Below are 20251 nucleotides of genomic sequence, written 5' to 3'. Positions count from 1 at the left end.
TAGCTAGAATAGACTGCGGGTTTTTATAGCGTTGTATTTTTTTCATCTTTGATCACATTTAATTCTTATATTTGTTATAAACGCATCCCATTCCAAATTAGGCCTGCTTAAGTTTATCATTTACTTAAAAAAAGATTTTAGACAGCACCACAATCTCTCAGAATTGTTTATAATTTTTATTATTATCATTATAAATTGGTTGTTAAGTCATAATTTTATATCAAGGAAAATACTGTTCCACACAGTTTGCAGACAGTTCTAGTTTATGTATTATATAAACCCGGTAGATAAGTATTGCCTGATGTTTTGTTTTTTTTTTTTGTTAGTGTTTTCCTGTTTCTAAAGTTTCGTTTCTTTACAGTAAAAATTGGGTCGACCCTACCCCTCCTCCTCCTCTTCCTGCTTTTCTTTCCTGCTACGTCATCACTCCGTATGAGCGGCTAGGCTAACTGTATCAGCTGTATACTTGGTTGCTTCCGCCAATGTAAACATGTAGCCGGTTTTTCGATTTAATCCAAGTGCTGGTAGGCGGTTGTTAACCTGTTTGTCAGTGGTCCCAGCAATGATGGCTGTGTTCCTAAAATAGCCGCTATGGAACCAGGGCAGTGTAGCGCGAGCTTAGTAAATAGCTAACACTGAATAGCTAGTTATCTACCAGGCCGTGTTTTCATGGGGCTAGCATTGGTAATTAAACAGTTTTCATTGACAGCCACGCAAGGCTAAAACGGAGTTAGCAAAAACTAGGGAGAATGGAAAGTAGTGCTATCTAACGAGGACGCATCAAGACGTACAGACACCATGAAGAAGTCTAGAAATGTTGGAACATCGTCGCCAGTGAATGGAAAGCAAGGTAACGGTCGCTAACTGTGTCATGTCAACTGTTTGAGTACACTTCGGGGCGCTTTGCTAACAAATAAATAAACAAATGTGGGAGCATAGCTTCTAACAGTGAAACGATGTTGTCTGTTCCAGACTGGGACACCAGACGGAAGAGGAAAATAGCGGATATCACACAGGCACTGAGTGTGAGTCCAGTGGACGTAGCAGCTCTGAGGAGGATGGCTATCAGTGAAGGAGGACTGCTGACCGATGAGATACGGTGCCAGGTCTGGCCTAAGCTCCTCAACGTCCCCCTTGATGTCTTGAATCAAGAGCCAGGTATTATAATTGTTGACGATATGCAGTTGCGCGTCTCGCACCTCCTAATACAAAGGCTAGCAGTCAATGCATCATACAGTAATTGCTGGTGGCAACATTTTCATTTTTTCAGACATTGTAGACCGAGAAAATAACAAAGACTACAACCAGGTGTTGCTGGATGTCCAGCGTTCACTACGGAGGTTCCCACCTGGTGAGTGACCAATCCATGGCCAATTGTGTCTACATACACACACTGTAGACATGATATAGAGTGACTGTGTCATCATTTCTAATACAACTATAAATTCCTCCAGTTTCTTAACTGCTTTCCCAATTCATGGCTTGGGGGGGCTGAAGCATATCCCAGATGTTATGGGAAAACTGAACTGGGTTGGCAAATTCTACTTGCAAATCTTGTATATTTTTAACCTTTGTCTCTGTAAAGCACTTTGAATCACCTTGTTGTTGAATTGTGCTATACAAATAAACTTGCCTTGCCTTGCCTTTGCTGACATGGGCACAGGGTCACCATCGTTCTTTATATATTATTGGCCTTGTAGTGGGTTATGGTATAATTGGCTAGAAGTTTTGTTGAGAAATGTTTTAATGTTTTGCCCATACATTGTTGACAAAACACTGTTTCTTCCATTGTAACCTTTTAAATTCGGTAGTTATCCACCTGAAAAATAATCTGCATTTAATATTGTAATTATCAATGCAATATGAAAATGGCTTTGCTGCTACTAGCTGATATAGTGGCCTTTGCTGGTAGCCACTTGGCTTCGTTGCAGCTATATCTATTGCTCTCCACTGCAGGAATCTGTCGTGGTATTTTCTGTAAAAAAGAATGTCTGCAACATGGTCAGAGCTGTGGTCAAGCTATTTTATTACTGCATGAAGGAGAGCCAACACACATCACAGTTCAGTCATTCCAGCTCTGACCTTGGGACATCTCAGCTCCTCTTTTATACCCTCACACACAACTCTGTGTATCTTTTAGTTACAGCAGGTTTCTGTCCCACGGGATGTTACTGGGGAGAGGGCAACTCCCACTATCTTTTCCCAGGAAGCTCCTGGCACTGGTCAGCTAGGGAGTTTCGTCCTTCTACACCCCAACAGTTAGCAGATAACATAGTGAAACATTGTTAAGCAAAGCAAAGCAGTTTTTCACCATGTCATCCTGACACATATACTTCGGCTAAGCCTACAAAGGCTATACAAAAATCATACAGTGAAATTCTAACCACCTACATCTAAATGTAATAATAATAATAATGGATTGCATTTATATAGCGCTTTTCTGGGCATCCAAACCGCTTTACAATTCCACTATTCATTCACTCTCATTCACACACTGGTGGAGGCAAGCTACAGTTGTAGCCACAGCTGCCCTGGGGCAGACTGACAGAAGCGAGGCTGCCATATCGCGCCATCACCCCTCTGGTCATCACCAGTAGGCGGTAGGTGAAGTGTCTTGCCCAAGGACACAACGACCGAGACTGTCCGAGCCGGGGCTCGAACCGGCAACCTTCTGATTACAAGACGAACTGCCAACTCTTGAGCCACGATCGCCCCAATAAATGTGAGGGTTAACTAGATTTTTCCCATTACAAATCCAATTCTCAAACCAAGACAATTGAGAATTCATAGGATATACTCAAACGACATGCACTGAAATTGCTTTTCCATCTTTTTCAGCTAAATAAACTTTAGTTGAAAGAGCTACTATGGTGGTTAGCCTAACTCCAAATTTGAATTACATAGTTATTATTTTTTTAGTTGTGGAGACATTTTGAATGCCAATGTAAGCTAACAGCTGTATTTTATTTGAAAAATGCTGAACGGGCTGGTCTATTTAATTTTGAGCACTCAATGCACTTTCGATTCATATAGCGCTATTTTGGCTATGCATGCATAGGTATGCCAGATGAGCAGAGAGAGGGTCTCCAGGAAGAGTTAATCGACATCATCCTCAGAGTTCTGCAACGTAATCCCCAGCTGCACTACTACCAAGGATACCATGACATTGTCGTGACCTTTTTATTAGTTGTGGGAGAGCGTCTTGCAACTGCTCTAGTGGAGAAGCTCTCCACACATCACCTCAGGTACTTATCACAGACACAAATGAATCTACAGCAGGTTATTTTCTCTGCTACTTAATCTTCCACTTTTTTTTTTTGTATGCACAGTCTGTCCTTATTGCTTTATGCTTCAATAAAAATCATACTGTGAGGTATTAAAAAAATGCTGTCTGTCTTATTCTCTTTCTCAGGGACTTCATGGATCCCACTATGGACAACACAAAACACATTCTTAACTATCTGATGCCCATCATTGAAAGGGTCAACCCTGAGGTGCATGACTTCATGCAACAGTAAGATTCACTCCTATTCTAGTGAAAGTAGGCCAAATGGGTTTTGTTCTGCATTAGGATACAAGAGGATGTTAAACCTTGCATTTTTATTTTTTAGTGTGTTAAATGACAAGCCTGAGATTGCATACCCAACTTTTAATATTAGCTTCTTAAATTTACAGTAAAGAATTGTGCATGCAATAGTAATTTTTTTCCTTTAGACAGAAAATCTTTTAGCGTCTGTTGTAATGACAGTACATCATCATACTAATGATGATCATTAGTATGACCCTTTACTACTTTGGCATATCTACAGCGGTGTCTCCTTTAAACAGCTAAGGTTAATGTTAAAACAGGTACAACTATAAAATGAAAGCTGTTTTAGGTGAAGGAATGAAGGGTGACTGCTCTTACATCACACTGATCCAATTATGATAGCTCAAGTTTCAGTTGTAAGGCATCCACGTCATTAAGGCTGCAACCAAAGGTTACCATTACAGCTGGCCTTCATGTTTGATTTTCAGTTCCTGATTATATCATAAATATATAAAGTATATAAAGTTGTAGAAATTTCTGGTTGTAGGTGCTATATAGAGTACTTTAAGTGGAGCAGTTGGCAAACTAAATAGTTGTGTGTGTCATTGTAAGCTGATCTCATCACTTGTCATTTTAAGGGCTGAGGTGGGTACAGTCTTTGCTCTCAGTTGGCTCATCACATGGTTTGGCCATGTCCTATCAGACTTCCGCCATGTTGTCCGGTTGTATGACTTCTTCCTGGCCTGCCATCCATTGATGCCCATCTATTTTGCTGCTGTGGTGAGTTTCCTGTTTCCTGGTTTGTCTCTCAGAGACACTCCCCAAACATCAAGTTACTTTAACACTACATGAATTACATATTCTAAATCAGTGTAAGAATAAACCATTTATATAATCTCCATTTGTGCATATGGAAAGCTCATATTTTTTCACTGTGCAAAGGCCATTGTGACAGCTGAAGATATGGATAATGTTGTATTCATGAGGGTTGTGGAAACCAATTTGGTAATGGTTGAGCATTTATTGACATTATATGTGGCTAATCAATCAATCCCTTTATTAGTATTATTATTATTAGATCAATGCAGTGATGTCAGATCAGTTCTTCTTTTTAAGTTGCCCCTATTTAGTTTAATTTAGTCGGGTGTGTTATTTTAAATGATTACATCTCTAATGGGAATGGCTTCTTATTTCTGTATGAATGTATCATTGTTTTCCTTGACAAATATGCTGTTTACATCTCTATGTTTATATTGGTATGCAAATTGTATTTATGTTGTAGATCGTGCTGTACAGAGAGGAGGAGGTATTGGAGTGTGAATGTGATATGGCCATGGTTCATCACCTGCTATCCCAGATTCCCCAGGATCTACCCTATGAGACGCTCATCAGCCGAGCAGGAGACCTCTTTGTACAGTTTCCCCCCTCTGAATTGGCTAGAGAGGCTGCTTCACATGAAAGGTAAGTTCTTATAGTTATTTTAGTTGTATGAAACTGTCATCACTGATTTTTCTTATATACTAATACTCACATTTTAGTTTCTTCTACTTCAAAAACTGCAGTTACTCACTTTCAATAAAACCTTTTTCTGTCTCTCTACATGTATCTGTCTCTTTAAGCATGGCAAGCTCTACCTTTAAGGACTTTGAACTTGCATCTGCGCAGCAACGACCAGACTCAGTTCTCCGTCGCAGACGCAGACAAAAGCAGGCTGCACTGGAGAGCTCAGGAGTGAGCTCTGTAGTTGCAGTGGCCCAACCTTCAGCAGCACGGCGGTTTGTTCGACTTGCAGTCATGGGTCTCACAGTGGCTTTAGGGGCAGCAGCTCTTGCTGTGGTCAATACTGCTCTTGAGTGGGCCCCCAAGCTAGACTTATTTCCTTGAACTGCTTTTCTTTTACACCAACACTCCATGTATTCTGTCCTCTACTAAATCAAGCTGGTGGGTCTGCTATCAAGAACCCTTTAATGGTTTAAACCACAAACCGCGGAGTCGGCAACACTGTCTGGGTGCACTCTCTAAAGTCAAGGATGTCTTTCTACTCTGTGTAGGGTTTGTCAAGCCTTTTTGCTTTGTAATTCCTGAATAGGCACCAGTGTAAATGCTGCTGTTGTTCTGAATTGAAGAATATAATGAAGAGACTATGTATAAGAACCATTATTGATGGTCATCACGAAAGCTTATTTATATTTAGTATTAAAATAATTTGAAGGCATTATCCTCACAGGGATTTGCAGAAAACTTGGCAGACTCACTACATTTGAAACTGCTGCCAATTACGAGCGCCTGAGTGAATGTGTGTGTTTGTGTGTGTAGTTGAGTGTGTGCGCAGTCACAAACCATTTGTAATCTATTTGATACCTGGACCAAATAGGGAATTCCTGAATTCTCGCTTTGTAAAATTTACTGTTTGTTAATTTTAAGGTAAGTAACTGTATAGAAACATGACACGCAGGCACTTTAAGGGTCACCATTTCATTATTTTTAGATCATTTTGTGTATTTCATTAGTTATGTTTAACCCTTTCAGTAAGCGTATAAAGGTATCTTCTCTAAAGGACCGAGTATCTTTAACACATCAGCAGCTGTTACCCATGACTTGGTTAAATGAAACTGGTCTTACAAAAGTAAATACATTGTAGCTTACTTGAAGTTTTTGTTTGCCTAAACATATATTTGAGAATATGCCCTCGCAATACAATATAGCTTTCATCGCCCAGGAAAATAGTATAAGAGTAGCTAAGTGATAACTTTTAAGTTATTTAATGCTTGCACACACACACACACCTGAAAATGAGTTTGTGTTTTGTGTACCCAAATAACTAGTTTATGTAAAAAAAAAAAAAAAAAAAAAATTCTAGAGAAGATGGTCATATCCTAATAGTTCCCACAATATGGTCATTCACCAAATGCCTAGTAACCGTAAATATCAGAGGTGGAATAAGTAAAATTAAGTTGATATTGTTGTCTTCTTATTAGCAGTATAGCAGACCTGGCTTGTACTGACTGCATTAGTTTTGTAAAATCACTTTGATTTGATAGTTGCTTTTACTCAGTTTGTTTGGAAGGGTGCTCCTTTTAGAGAAGTGCCTGGGCCTTCATATTAATTCTGTCTAATATTTTAGATTTATACATGATTTTTTTTTTTTGCTTGATTTGAGCAGATGCTCCTTTGTAAAGTGATTTGAGTGTAGAATTGGTCCACGGTACCAGATTGTTCCAGTCATTGACATTAAAATCACATCCTTAAATAAGAGATTTCATTTTAATAGGGTTTCGTTTATTGTCAGTCATTTGAAAACCCACAGTTCTTGTTTCAAATATCAGCCTTGAGTTCTTGCCCCCTACCGGGACACAGAACTGGTAGTCCTCTAAAAACTTCTTAATTGGGTGAAACTCATCAAAGTGATTTTATTTGATGCTTTTTTTCTATGTGAAGCTGAAGGCTTGATGCTCCAGTGCTGTGCTGTGTTTGATTGGTTTATTGGCCTTGTATTGAGCCTCTCATTCAGCTGGTAAGGGATCTGCAAGCTGACTGAAATGAAGGTGACTGGCACATGTCCAAGGATGCTCTTATGCTCCTAAGAGCTTAGTTGTTGAGCATTGTAATGCAGGACGTATCTGCACTCAGCGGTGTTCATTTATTTTCATTGCACTAAATGATTTATCTGCCTTTTATGTTTATTTTTGTTACTATTGGACTGTCTACTAATGTAAAGTTGTACAAGAGAATGCTAATAAACTAGAGTGAAAAGGTTTTATGCATTTGGATTCAGGCTTACGTTTTTATTCAGAATATTTTCTATGACTATATAGTGTGTTTTTCAGGATTTCTCAAATTCAGGTTTTAGCTGCCCTCTGACGGCTTCTGCTAGACCACATTAGCCTCAATTGTCCTTTGTGACTTCAGTTCCTTAGGCTTCTTAACATATTTAGATTAGTGCTATGGTTCTAATAAGAAATAATAATTAAGGATACAGAAGATGACAAAGTTGAACATCGTCAGATGCTTGAGCTGATCTTAAGCTCATTTTTAAAATCTGTTTAGATATACAGTTACATCATAATGTCCATATTTAAAATACATGGTGCTTCATGACTCAAGACATAGAATGTAAAGCCTAACAACAAGCTTTAATGCAACATCACATATAATTTATGTGTAGTAATTTAGTTCCTGTAATTCTTTAGGAATTAATACAGGAATTAGTTGCAGAGAAAGACATTATACACATGATACTTTATAGCCATTAAGTGCATTAGAGCAATCTGTTTTTCATTATGAGTACATTCATTCAATGTAAACAAAAAGAAAAGTCTGATTTGTCGACTGAACAATCCCATAACCAGCCATTTATTTTAATAACATATCAAACAAAAACAGTAACTTTAAACAGAAAGTGCTGACCATTTATATTGGTAAGACCTTAATAGTACTTATAACCACAACTGCCCTGGTGTTTGATAGATAAAATTCTTAGTTGTAAAATAAATTAATGAAAAATATTGCTATTTATCATCAGACTTTATAGACAAAATAAACAAGAAAGCCCTTATCATGCCCCGTCATCTTTGGAGTGCTAATATTATATACTGTATAAGCACAAAGACCTTTTGCATCTTTGTTCAGAAAAGTAAAATGTTACCTCAGTATGCGTGTTCTGATAAATTCTGAGTCGAATCCAAACTCAAGTAAATAGTATCACAATTGGCTCATTGAACTAGAAGAAAGCAATAGCTAGAGATAAGAAGGTATTGTGGCAAAAAAACTCCAAGTATAACTGTTTTCCCCCTCACACTGTACTAACAACAGTTTTTAATACACCTGGATGCATTGCAAGCAAGATAGATGATGAGTTTTGTCCATATACCAGTGAAAGAGAGGGTGAAATAAATCAAACTACCATTAAATCGGAGATCTGAGCACGAGATGTGGTTTGAATTTATCCAGACAGTGTAATCGCTTTCACTGGAGGTTCTAATATGAGTTCATTAGTGTTCTTCCCTCAGTGACAGTTTTGGCAGTTAGGATGACAGGGCTGATTATTGACTCGACATCTACATCCACCAGTTATGTCACCGCTGCCCTGTAAAAAAGAAAAGAAAGAAATGAGAACCATGTCTCAGACACACAATAGAGAAACCTTTCTGAATATGTTTATCTATCTTAATGCATATATATTTACATTTGGGCCCCATCGAGCTTGTTTAGTGACCCAACAGATTTCTGTTTTGCACATCAAGCAGCAGATCCAGTCACATCCATCTTTTTTCTGGACAATGATGTCACACCGTGGGCATTTCATGGCTTCCCCATTCTGCAGCAGGCTCTGTAGTTGAATACAGTGAAACAGTGTGAAGTAGCCATAGAGGAAAATGCCTGAGAGGGTGATTTTAAAAAGTACAGAAAAACATCAACATAATACAATTTATCCACTTGACTCAAAATCTGAATATAATATGATCTAACTTTGCTGTATTCCATAAAGTAAAGCCCCGTATCAATCCAATGCCTAAATCCTTGCCATAGCCTGCATATAAAAGATGGACCTAGCCACTGCATGCAACTAAACAGAACAGATACATTTACAGCATGTGTTGAATACCACAAGGTTATTAGACAGAAGGTGTTAAGAGCGCAACAGATCACCACAGCCCTTGTTTCCGCCACAGAGAAACAAAGGCTTCCCAAAGCTTGCTTCACCCTTAATAATGACACTAGTCTAAGATACACCTGAGGATTTGGAAACTGCCTCCTTAAGCAGCCATTAATGAAAGAACATTTAATTGTACAAAAAAATGACTAATTGTTCTATGATTTATTTTACAGGGTTAAGATTCTACAAAATTGCCTATTTGGTTTATTTCACTCTGGATAAGAGAAAAATTATAGTCCCTGATAAGAGACAATGTATTATTTTGTTTGTAATGTCATTTGTGTTCTGCTTCTTGATCCACATTGCTTTGCTTTGCCAGCATTCATAGATTTTCACTGTTCAGGGTAATTAACAAAGCACTTTAAAGTTGACTTACCTCCAGCATCTGTTTAGTTTTCTGAGCTGCTTCATCATTCTCTGCTCTTACACGCAGGTCATCCTGGTAGTCCTTGCAATTCATGTCTTTGTGGATGGCCTGAAAAATATACGTCCTTTACATCTGGCGCCCTCTCTATTACACGAAATGAAACTTTGTTCAGTTAAGGTATTAACGTAACAAAGGTACCCTGCAGAGAATGCAGTTGGTTTCGTCGCAGAGTTCACAGTGAAATTCATTGACTTCATCCTCATAGATGCACCACCCACGACAGTTGGGAGTCTGACAGTGGAAGCTGTGCTCTGAGCGGCTCTCTGCAATGCTCAGACGCAACTCCAGAAACCGCTGGTGTTCCTCTTCCGTGAGCAGCTGGACCCAGGATTATACCATAAACAATAACAGAGACATATGAAGAGTAAGAGATTACATACTGTGTGGCTGTCAACATATTTGCTTCTCTTAAAGTTATTGTCTGTGTTATTTTTTGGGAAAGGTGATGTATGACTGTCAAACATAGACCATGTGAAGGTTAAGGTTGTGTCCCTGTGGCTTACACTCACCTCTTTGATCTCTCGGTCCAGTAATTTGCTGTCACAGTTGTCAGGACAGGACACCTCAGCATCTTGACTGTTTACTATTGTCCCTTTTAGACACTCCCTGAGTAATCACATACACGTCATTATATACATAAAATATTAAGCACAATGCACATTTTGCATACACTGACTCTTATTATTCAAAACGAGCATACATATGAAACACTGCATATGCATAAAGTTGATATACACAAAAGAAATGACACATGTAGTTAAAATTATAGGAGAAGAAGGTGTTTCGGGTCTAAAACAAGACTTGCACCAAGACATGGTTCAAAAAGATGCTTGAGGGGTACAGAATAAATTAGCTAAAGATTTAAATCCCACTGAAATGTTGTGAGTGAACCAGGCAGTACATGCAAGAAAACTCACCACTGTAGCCCATCTTGCCGAGCTGGCAGCCCATATGAGAAAGACTTGCAGGGGCCTAGTTCTCCCCCAGACCATTTCCTGCATATTTCCCCTCTGACTCATACTACTAAAATGCCAAATCTTTTCTGTTTTGTTTTGTTTTTAAATAAAGGCTCTTTTTTCAAAAGTCAGTTGTAAGTCAAGTGTGTCATGTAACTCCACTGTACAGTTAGTAGTAACAGTAGTAAATGCAATGGCTAGATTTGTACAGGCATCAAATTGATGATGACATTAGATGCACTTTGGTAAAGGACGTTATTGCGAAGGTCTAGCAGCAGGGAAGTTGGGATATGGTATGGGTGGTGTAAAGGTCAATGTTAGCTAATCAGAAAGTGACCAAGAAAGCAGACAGAATTTGATAATTTTTCTGTCATGTTACAAAGCTATTTTCTGTCATACCTGCAGAAGGTATGGAGACATTCTCTGAGCACGATGCCCTCTCCTGGCTGCAGATTACTGAAGCAAATTGGACAATCTGCCTCGTTGGCATTTGGGATAAGGTTCTGTTCTTCTGTTGCCAACAAGTGCAAATAGTTCTCTTCTCGTTCCATCCGCTGAGCCTTTATCACAGAGTAGCATGCGCAGCAGAGGTTCAGATAAACTGCATGACTCATTACAAACATAGTAATTTAGCTTTTCCCGAAGATAGAAAGTGAAAGCTGAGAAGTTTTATTGTGGCCCGAAAGTCAGCTCTCATTATTCTTTAATGGTAATGTGTGGCAAATCATCTAGGAACAATGCGTAGTTTAAAATGTGGAATTTAAACAAAAAAGTGACACAAAAACAAGATTTAATGAGTTAATTAAACTGATGGTTTTTCTCTTTCTTTCTGTCTGTTTCTTTTATAACAAATATACCGATGTTTTAATATAAACATTAAATTTTTCTTTAAAACCTGTCAAGCACAAATCTTATTTCCTATAATATTTCAGGTTTTCCCATGACCCCAGGTGATTAGGGTTATTTCACACATAAATGTGAGACCGTGTTAAAAGGATTTAATTTTAGCTGTTTTTTAACAAGCAGCACTTTTACCTGTTCGTACTGCATCATGGCAAGTGTTTCCTGCTGGATCCTCTTAATCTCCTCCTCATCTGGCTGGTAGATGTCAGGCACAGTGTATTCTGCTGGCCGTTCCCCTCCGCACATCTCACAGCCAGGACGTGTTGGCTTGTTCAGATATGTACACACTGAACAGGCCCATCCCAACTGCAAGACATACAATATGTTTACACATCTCTAAAACATGCACTACTGTATTTAAACAATTATATGTGCAGGCCCATTGCTAAAGCAGGGTCTAGTTGTGTTCTGACCTGAGGTTTAGGAGCCACAGGAGGCTTGGGTACAGTAGCAGTTTGGTCTCTAGGAGGAAGAGGAGGAGGAACTATCTTCTCACCACCACCTCCATCCAGACCTCTGGGAAACAGCTGCAGTGATTGCATCGACTCCATGATACCTAATAATATATTTTAATTGTATAAAACTTCAGTGTTATTAAACATCAATACGGCATACTTTGCTGTCTGTATTTATCATAGCCAAAGCACTTCTTCTTATCGTTCAAAAGGTAAGACAACTGTTTACTACTTACCATCTATACGTTGTTGCTCCTGGTCCAGGTTGTGCTGATGCCGTGTGAGATGAGCAGCATGGGCAGACCTGATAAACAGGAAAGCCTGGTCTCCACTATTTCGAATCCCATGGCTATATAATGTTTCCTGGTCCTGAGCTAGCCGCTTCCCAATCACCCAGCGCTGCAGCAGTGGGTGGAACCCAAAATCTTGGCTGATCTTTGAATATAAAAGAAAAGAAAAAGTAACTCGTCCACTGGAATTTCAATGTGGCTTAACAAAATGCAGTGAAACTTTAAAGACAATAACATAAGCCAGCTGGTGTACTACCACTTCCTAAAGGGTAATAAACACTTTAATGCATAGAAGACATCAAGAATGGTCAGGAGGGTTTTGATCTCTTGTAGCACTGTGGGGCTGTTTTTGTATGAATCGGTGCACAACTTTGCTACTGTGTGTATGTGGTAAGGTTACTATAGTTAACTAACACCAAACTGAAAACTAAAACTAGATGTGAAAAAACTTTTACTTAACTAATATTTAAAAAAAATAATACATACTAGACTTTGGAAAAATAAAACCAACTGAAATGATTTTGTGAACTTGGAACATGAACTCAAATGAAATAAAAAATAGAAAAGAGGAAACATCCTTAGTTTTAGTATTTATTCGTTTGGTAAAAATGTCACGGCCAGGCGGATCAGCTGATCAGCTGATCAGCTCTCTCTCTCTCTCTCTCTCTCTCTCTCTCTCTCTCTCTCGCCGGCGCGAAACTCACTGTGGGTTCACGCCCTTGGCCCAGGCCCTCGACAGATAAGACACCTGGGTCTCATTAAGACGATCAGCAGTTAAACCAGGAGGCGACTGCTGTTCATCGCTGGATCGTTGTCTACCATGCGTTAGTGAAGCCAAGCTACAGCAAGTCTAGTTAAGAGTATTTTCCTTTGTGTGTCGTACTTAACCCTGACTCCCTGCCTACAGAGCTTCCTGGATTTTCCCCTGTGTGATTTCTGTGTGGCAGTGTCGGAGTGTGAGCCTGTGATCGTTTGTGTGGATGATCTGAAGAACGCGTGCTTCCCCCCTGGACTTCCCTGGAGACCCCTTCTTCCCTCACTCAGCTGTATATAGCACCCCCCGCACCTTCTTGTATATACACCAGGTGAATTGTAAATAAATCCTTGTGAGCATCAGAACCGGAGTCCTGCGCTTGAGTCCTCCTCCAAACCGTAACAAAAAATTTGTTATCACAGCTTGGCTGAGGAGACTTTGATGAAGATGTTTATTAAGACTTTGGATATCTACAAGAATGAGTCAACTGTTTGAAAAACGTTTTGTGTTTTTAAGGTAATAGGATACTTACAATCTTTATAATACTTATAATGACTTTCCTAACTTTTACCTTTAGTGTATACGTGCTAGACAATAAAACAGTAAAACTAACAGTGAAACTTCTAAAAACAAGACTAAAATTGAAATGAGCAAACTCACTTTGGACATGAAGTCTGAAATAAACCTGAATTTAAAATAAAAATAGAAAAGACTGCTTGCTGATAAACACTGATATAAACAATACTGAATTGCATTTAGGGGCAAGGCTTTACTGACAAATGATACACTCCATGATACACTCACTGCATTATTATGAGTGATGCATAAACATTTTTGGTTACAAGAAAACTTCACAAGTAGCCTTTAATAGATCATAGCTCAGCTCCATTTTAGGTTTTATATGTGTAATGTATCATAGGTTGGTAAGAAAATATTTACATAAAAAAAAATAATGATAAAAGAACAGAAGAAAATTGCCTCTTGCGTTGCGTGTGCTTTCACATCAGTACCTTGTCTTTTAATTGTGCAATTGTCATGCCAGTAGCAACCTCAAGAATCACAGGGATATTGTCTTCTGACTGTCCATCCTCCACTCCAACCTTCAACCTGTAGAACAGGAACAACAGAACATGTCAGCCCTCTACTATTTTCACTTGAACATTCATGTCCATTCATTCGTGTTCTTATTTTGGTATTTCCAGCATGTAACCACAGACAAACAGTCATATATGCATGTTTTGTTTTTTTTGGCACTTGGCCTTAATTCTTGTTTACATTGCATGCTTCCAAATTAAAACAGAGCCCATCTAAAAATAAAAAGGGGAACTCTTCCCCCATAAACAGCAGCGTCTGTGGTATTACTGTCATGGAGGCATTTTAAGAAACAGGGAAGTACACACAGGCATATCCCCACACACTGCTGTGTCCCACCTTATGGATTCCTGGGGGTAGATCTGACTGTTGATGTTGACTGACACCCGGACGGAGAGCTGAGTCAGCCTCTGGCACAGTTTAGCTGCTTCTTCAGAGTCCCCGCTGCTGAGGGCTTCAGTCAGAGACCGGGCAAGCTCCTCCGCTTCTTCGCGAGCAAAGGAAGAGGGGCGTCACGTGACTTATTGTCAGCATAACTCGTTTTTCTTTCATTCTTCGTATTATCAATTGATTTCTTTCTATCCTCTATGCCAACATACACGTACGTAGCAATGGTAAATGAACATTACGAAATTGATAGTGGCTTGTCTGTTGATTTTGACAATATAAAGCGTTGAGTCTTACCAAAACAACAGTGACACTTTCACAATCTCTACACTAAGAAATCGATAGCAAGCAGTGACACACACAAAACGCTTTCTGTTTTACTAGGACAGCTCTGAGATCTTATAAAACGTAGTTGTCAAGAAGTATTTGGAGTCTTCATAACAAAATCGAAAGTTAATTGAGCTGCTTACCCTCAGTCAGATCGACCCTCGGTGCCACCTCTGAAGCCATTACTACACGGGAGGTAATAAAATTATTAAGCTGCTTGGCAGCTGTAACGAAACACAGCTGCCTTTAAAACGATTTCAGGCAATACTTCCTCAGTCCTCATCCGACAGAGCCTTTCCAAGTTCGGCTTAAGGTTAAGAAAGGCAGCTATAGGGCCAAAGAGAGCCAAGTAGAAGTCAGAAGTACCACTCTAGCGTCGCTTTCTCACTTCTCAGTCCCTGTCAGGTAGAACGGAAAGTGAAACTGACTCACGCCCAGGAAGAGATATTTTTAAAGGATCGCTTTGGAATTTATTTCGCTCCACCCCTCGTTGACACTTTTTTGTTCCTATCTAAATCAGTTAAATGCATTATTGTAAAACTAAAAACCACACGAATAAGTCCAAAAATAAATAACAGCCGATGCATGAAATCTAATTATAAATTCACCCCCTTTAAAAAAAACAAACAAAAAAACCCCCATCTGAAATGGTGACTTCTCGCATCCAGCAGATGGCAGTGTATGTCAAAGGCTGAACTCATTTTAACATTCAGGTTTTACAACTTTGGACCTAATATTTAATTCAGATTAATTACATTCGCTGTATATTTAACTTAAGAACAACGGAAGCCCTTTAAAATAAGCCCTTTTTTATCGGTATTAACATCTCTGGCGATGAATGAGCACTCCGAGGGCAAGTTGGTCGTATATTGCAGCTCTAGTTTTAATAGTGTGTCTTTGCGTTCAAACCGAAAAAAAAAAGATATACAAAGGGTTATGGGAAGATAAGAAGCTTTAGTGATGATCAGTTTAATCCAGATGCTGATAAACGAGCCAATCACAGCGGCTCCAGCAGGAGGGGCTGGCGGGTCTGTTCAGCTGCGCACCACAAAGTTGCAGAGCGTCCCCGAGTCCCCGCCTGCCTGCTTGCACTTGTCATCTCTCGCACCTGGAGCCCTAATCTCGTCCATAGCAACATCTTCATTTTACTTTAGCCTTCTAGACTTCAACAGTTTGATTTAGACGTGTTTCGTTGCGGTCGAAGATGCTGGCTTGTACAGAGATGATCACTATGTGCCTGCAGTCGGCCAAACAGAAGCATCTTCGGGCTCAGCAGCAACAGCAGCCGCCGCACAATGCCGGACAGGGGCTTACTATTTTTCATGATGTGAGTGGATCCGCTCTCTTACTCATGTATTAGTGTTACTGATGCAACACATTGTTGACGCTTTTGCTTTTCATTCATTTTTCTTGTATTTTTATATTAACTGTAAATCTAAATATATTCATTGTTCAAATAATATTAGATTGAATGAAAAAAAAAGAAAAAAGAAAAGAAAAGATCTGGTCTGAGTTGATATAGTGCTGCAAATTTAAATGTTTTTTCTCTCTCCCTCTTATTTACTTATTACTTTCTAGAGAATTTAGTGGAAATGAAAACTGCATCGTTACAGTATTGTTTATCAGATGTTGTGTGGTGTGCGCTTCGCCATGTACGCGCGTGTGCGTAGGAAAGTAGGAAAAGCTGCAGCTGCAGCTGCTGTCTCTGCATGATAAATTAAGCCCCCAGTCTGACAGGTTTAGGGACTGCTGGGGGTTCTCCTCTTTTTGTTACGCACAGATGCAAACACTTCTGGGCTTTCAGAGGCAATACGTGCATAACAGTGAACCTATTCAATATATATGTATTAAACAAACAAACAAACAAACTAAGTGATCAACTCAAAAATGGTGCTATGATTTATAATGCGCAGCTTACCCTAAGTTGTGCTCAAAACAGTAACAGCCTTATTAACCTGCAATGCTGCCATAGAAACCACCATCCAGCTTGTCATCTTGTTAGAGGTTAGCAGACCAGTGATGTTTCCAAATCTGAGCTCTCACTAGCTTGAAGCTTTCCATTTCCCTTTGACTACAACCTTGTGTAGACAAGGACATTACTTTTGCAGAAATGTCTATTTAAAAGTGTGCACTGTCCCTGAATGGGGTATGTGATTGAAGTGCTTCTCATATTCAGTCTTCGGCCTTGAGCTTTTCTGTTGACTGAGCACTAACACACAAAAAAGACCATTCAGCTTGACGGTTCTATGCTCAAAATATAATTATGCTTAAATTGTTTAAAACACTGTGTGTAGGAGACAGTACTGAATACAATAATAATCAGTCTCAGTCAGAAACGGACATGCTGTCTTGAATTTAAGTGCCATGTTGCTCTGTGCATTGCATTTTTCTCCTCATTCTTTCTTTTTATTGCTTTCCACCTTTATTTGGTGCAGAAGCACCATGTTCCAAGACTGGAAACATTCCTAGCTGTAGATTGACCAAATATTCCCCTGGGACAGCTGAGAGATTTTAAGAATTTTAATCTTTTGTGTTGGTTTGACATTTCCATTAGTACAGGTTTAAGTCTGCATAAAGATTTTGTGTTCCTAAAGTAAAAGCGAGTAATGTGAATCCTTTGTTATTGCAGTGCTACCTACTGATTTTCAAGTGGTTACGAGACATACACAACAGAATGACAGGGGATTAATGACTAAATGCTAATTGATTCAGAACATTTTGTAATTGTTTGTAACAATTAAACTGATTTATTATAAAAGCACGTTGCTTGGTTTTGCATGCAACATATAAGCTTTAATTTGCAGACAGATCTGCACATCAGTGCATCAATTGCAGGATACTGAGCCAGTCACTAACATTAGAGATGCAAAGATTGCAACAAATCAAAGAAAAAGCAAACCTTTAAAAGTGACTGATTGTGCTAGGGTTGTATGAGGCTGTTTCATCATTTACATTGTTGGCTACTCTTCTTAGAGTCTTTGTTTTGTGAATGCAGCAGGCCTGCTTTTCTTAGGCTTTCTTGATTCCTGGCACTTATTTCTGCTTCTTCTCTTCTTTTGCTGCTACTGAGAAAGAAAAATATGATATTTTGGATTGTCACAGAAAGTAAATCATCTGGCATTTACTAACAACAAAGCATATTTATTAGGGTTGTTTTGGTGATGTTATGTCTTTTTTATTAAGCATTGCACCAAGTGGTGTGAAAGCAGAGCCTGAGATAACCCACCGTCTTAATACCCTCCACCATGACATCAGAACAGTAACACAATGGGAAGCAGGTCTGACCTTTCCTGGGCTTGCTGTAAATGATGCATTATCGTCTCCTGACACCGGAGAGTCAAAAGCCACAGCCAAACAACAAACACATTTAACGCTATACCTGATCTTCCTGGAATAGAGGAGGAGTGGAAAATGTTGGCTAGATGGGTCACAGTGCCAAAGTGAAAAAGAACAAGCTGCTGACTGAGATTGTGCAGTGACAGAACCCTAAAGCCGGTACAACATCAAATTTGTATTCATGTAAGATAAGTAGAGTGTTCTGATTGTCCTTTCTATGTGCAATCCAAGTGCAATGTTGCTTTTAATAGGATGAGGAATCAAAAATAGAGCAGCCAGTGTTTCGTGAAGTGAGTCGTTATGACCCGGCTCTTGTTATAAGTCAGGATTGAAGCAGTGGAGAGACAGACAGACACACTGAGGGCACAAGTGCAAACCTTGAGCTTGTTGACCTATAGCAAATTAAAACGAGGACCAAATTCTGCAGGATTAATAAACTGTAGGTCAAAACCAATGAGCACGGCAGTTGTGCTGCTTAACACTGGACATAAATGTCTCAGGGAGTGAAAGAGAATCAATAAAAGAGAACAAATTACGAATCTGTTGTTTTCATTGCAGATCTTGCATTCAAACTCGCTTAATGAAGCTATTGTTTTCTGCTCACCTGAATGACAACCAAGCTGCATACAGCTACAAATGCACATATATGTTTGTTTGTGTGGCTGCATTAATATTTGTGAAATTCTTATTATAGTGCACAGATTAAACTAAAATTGGTTTAAAAATCTAAGTTTCATGTTCATATTTTCAAGAAACACATCTCAGTGCACAGTAGACTTGAGTTTTATTTGATTGTGTATTCAAACGCTTTGAAAAATATATTTAGCCTTCACAATAGTTACTTTAGTCGCTGTGTTGTGGCTGTGATCTTTAAATCTAGATCTAAAGCCCTGTTTTACCGCTGTTATTTATTGATGGTGTGTTGGTATAGCTTTCTGTTTTGCTTCTATTTTATGTTGTTTGGTGAAGCCAAACAGTCCACTTTCTATTTTCTGGACAATAATGTTTTCACTGAGCTAAAGAAAAAAAAAATGAAACAAGTAGATTTTTACATGTTGACCAAAAAGCAACTCTTTTTCTCAAAGCAGTCGCACAGGCTTTACAGGATCAACCCTGAGCTTTATCCTGTTGTGTGGACATTTGTCTTTTGCGTGTCAGAAAACAAATGGCTTTCCTCAGTTTTAGTGATTTTTCTACTTTTAGTGAATAATCTATACTGTTGATTTTATCTGATGGGTGTTTTTTTCAGCTTGAGAAGTGGGCTTTTTATAAGTTGCCATTACTGGTGGTTCAAAACTCAGCTAAAAACAAGAAGATTCTATCTTTTTTTAAACTCCATAACAATTGCAACAGTAACTACTATCAAACACAGACCAGTTATATATATATATATATAAAACAAAATCTGTATTTGTTTTGGTGTTTTTTTGCTGCAGCTGAGTGATGTGGTGTGTGCAGTCATAGTTTTGTCTTCGTATAGTCATCATTGGTGTATTAAATAATACAACTGACGTAAGTGCTCCATCCGCTACTGTTAATTCAAGCCAGTTTTGTACATGAGAGTCCCCCACAGGGAACAGAATGGAGGAAACCAATTCTATTAAGATTACACAGCATTGTTTATATACAGCGCAGCATCGTTGTGATTAGACTGATAATCCATGAAATGGCTTCAAACGAACATTGTTACCGCGTTATAAAACTGATACGATGGCTATGTTGAAGTAAGCAAAACAGTAAACTAATGCAGGAGCTTTGTTTCTGCTTTTCCTGCTGTCAAATGTTCAGATGCTCATAGTGAAAAAAGGATTTAGTGAAAGGTGGACTTCTGTGTTGTTTGCAGACAAAGCTGCATGCCAGAGAAAATAAGCTGCAAGTGGATCAGATAGTATCTTGTGTTTGGAGTCCCCATTATTTGTGACTTACTGTTACTCTTGCATATTATTGCATACTGTATATTTAACAGAATTGTGTATAATACATATAGCAAATGATTATCCTTCTTACTACCTACCATATTGGCCCTCCTAAGAAATTAATGAAAAAGCATCAGTGAGTCAAACAAATAGACAATAAACATAGTGTGGTGTTACCGTACAATTATCACTTCTGAAGTAAATGACTGTTTACTTTAGAATG

At 38.8% G+C, this 20251-nt stretch overlaps 3 protein-coding genes across 4 annotated transcripts in view; 2 read left to right on the top strand and 1 right to left on the bottom strand.

The window, feature by feature from the left end:
• Nucleotides 1–361: 361 nt before the first annotated feature.
• tbc1d20 (TBC1 domain family, member 20) lies at nt 362–7299 on the top strand. The gene is made up of 8 exons (XM_082533775.1): nt 362–850; nt 973–1158; nt 1271–1351; nt 3059–3245; nt 3413–3514; nt 4168–4309; nt 4812–4990; nt 5149–7299. Exons 1-8 carry the CDS (start codon nt 799–801, stop codon nt 5411–5413), a joined length of 1194 nt encoding a protein of 397 aa, XP_082389901.1. The 5' UTR covers nt 362–798; the 3' UTR covers nt 5414–7299.
• A 551-nt stretch (nt 7300–7850) lies between these two features.
• On the bottom strand, nt 7851–15199 carry rbck1 (RanBP-type and C3HC4-type zinc finger containing 1). 2 transcript variants are annotated; one of them, XM_082533762.1, is made up of 12 exons: nt 14920–15199; nt 14402–14549; nt 13981–14077; nt 12163–12361; nt 11885–12027; nt 11604–11777; nt 10968–11128; nt 10122–10218; nt 9751–9930; nt 9562–9660; nt 8715–8858; nt 7851–8615 (listed from the first exon to the last, which is right to left on the bottom strand). In XM_082533762.1, the coding sequence occupies exons 1-12, from the start codon at nt 14957–14959 to the stop codon at nt 8535–8537; spliced, it is 1563 nt and encodes a 520-aa protein (XP_082389888.1). In that variant the 5' UTR covers nt 14960–15199; the 3' UTR covers nt 7851–8534. The 2 variants fall into 2 exon arrangements, with proteins under 2 accessions (XP_082389888.1, XP_082389889.1); XM_082533763.1 differs by having other exon boundaries at nt 14402–14546.
• Nucleotides 15200–15342: 143 nt separating this feature from the next.
• necab3 (N-terminal EF-hand calcium binding protein 3) overlaps nt 15343–20251 on the top strand; it is a 42430-nt gene continuing 37521 nt past the window's right edge. Inside the window, exon 1 of the mRNA XM_082533776.1 lies at nt 15343–16103. Coding sequence (XP_082389902.1) covers nt 15981–16103 — 123 coding nt within the window. The 5' untranslated portion in view covers nt 15343–15980. The remainder of the gene's footprint in view (nt 16104–20251) is intronic.

The sequence above is a fragment of the Aulonocara stuartgranti genome (assembly GCF_965226115.1).
Source record: "Aulonocara stuartgranti genome assembly, chromosome: 5".
Taxonomy (NCBI): Eukaryota; Metazoa; Chordata; class Actinopteri; order Cichliformes; family Cichlidae; genus Aulonocara; species Aulonocara stuartgranti.
Note: the sequence above shows the minus strand (reverse complement) of the source record. Positions and strands in the feature narration are given on the sequence as shown.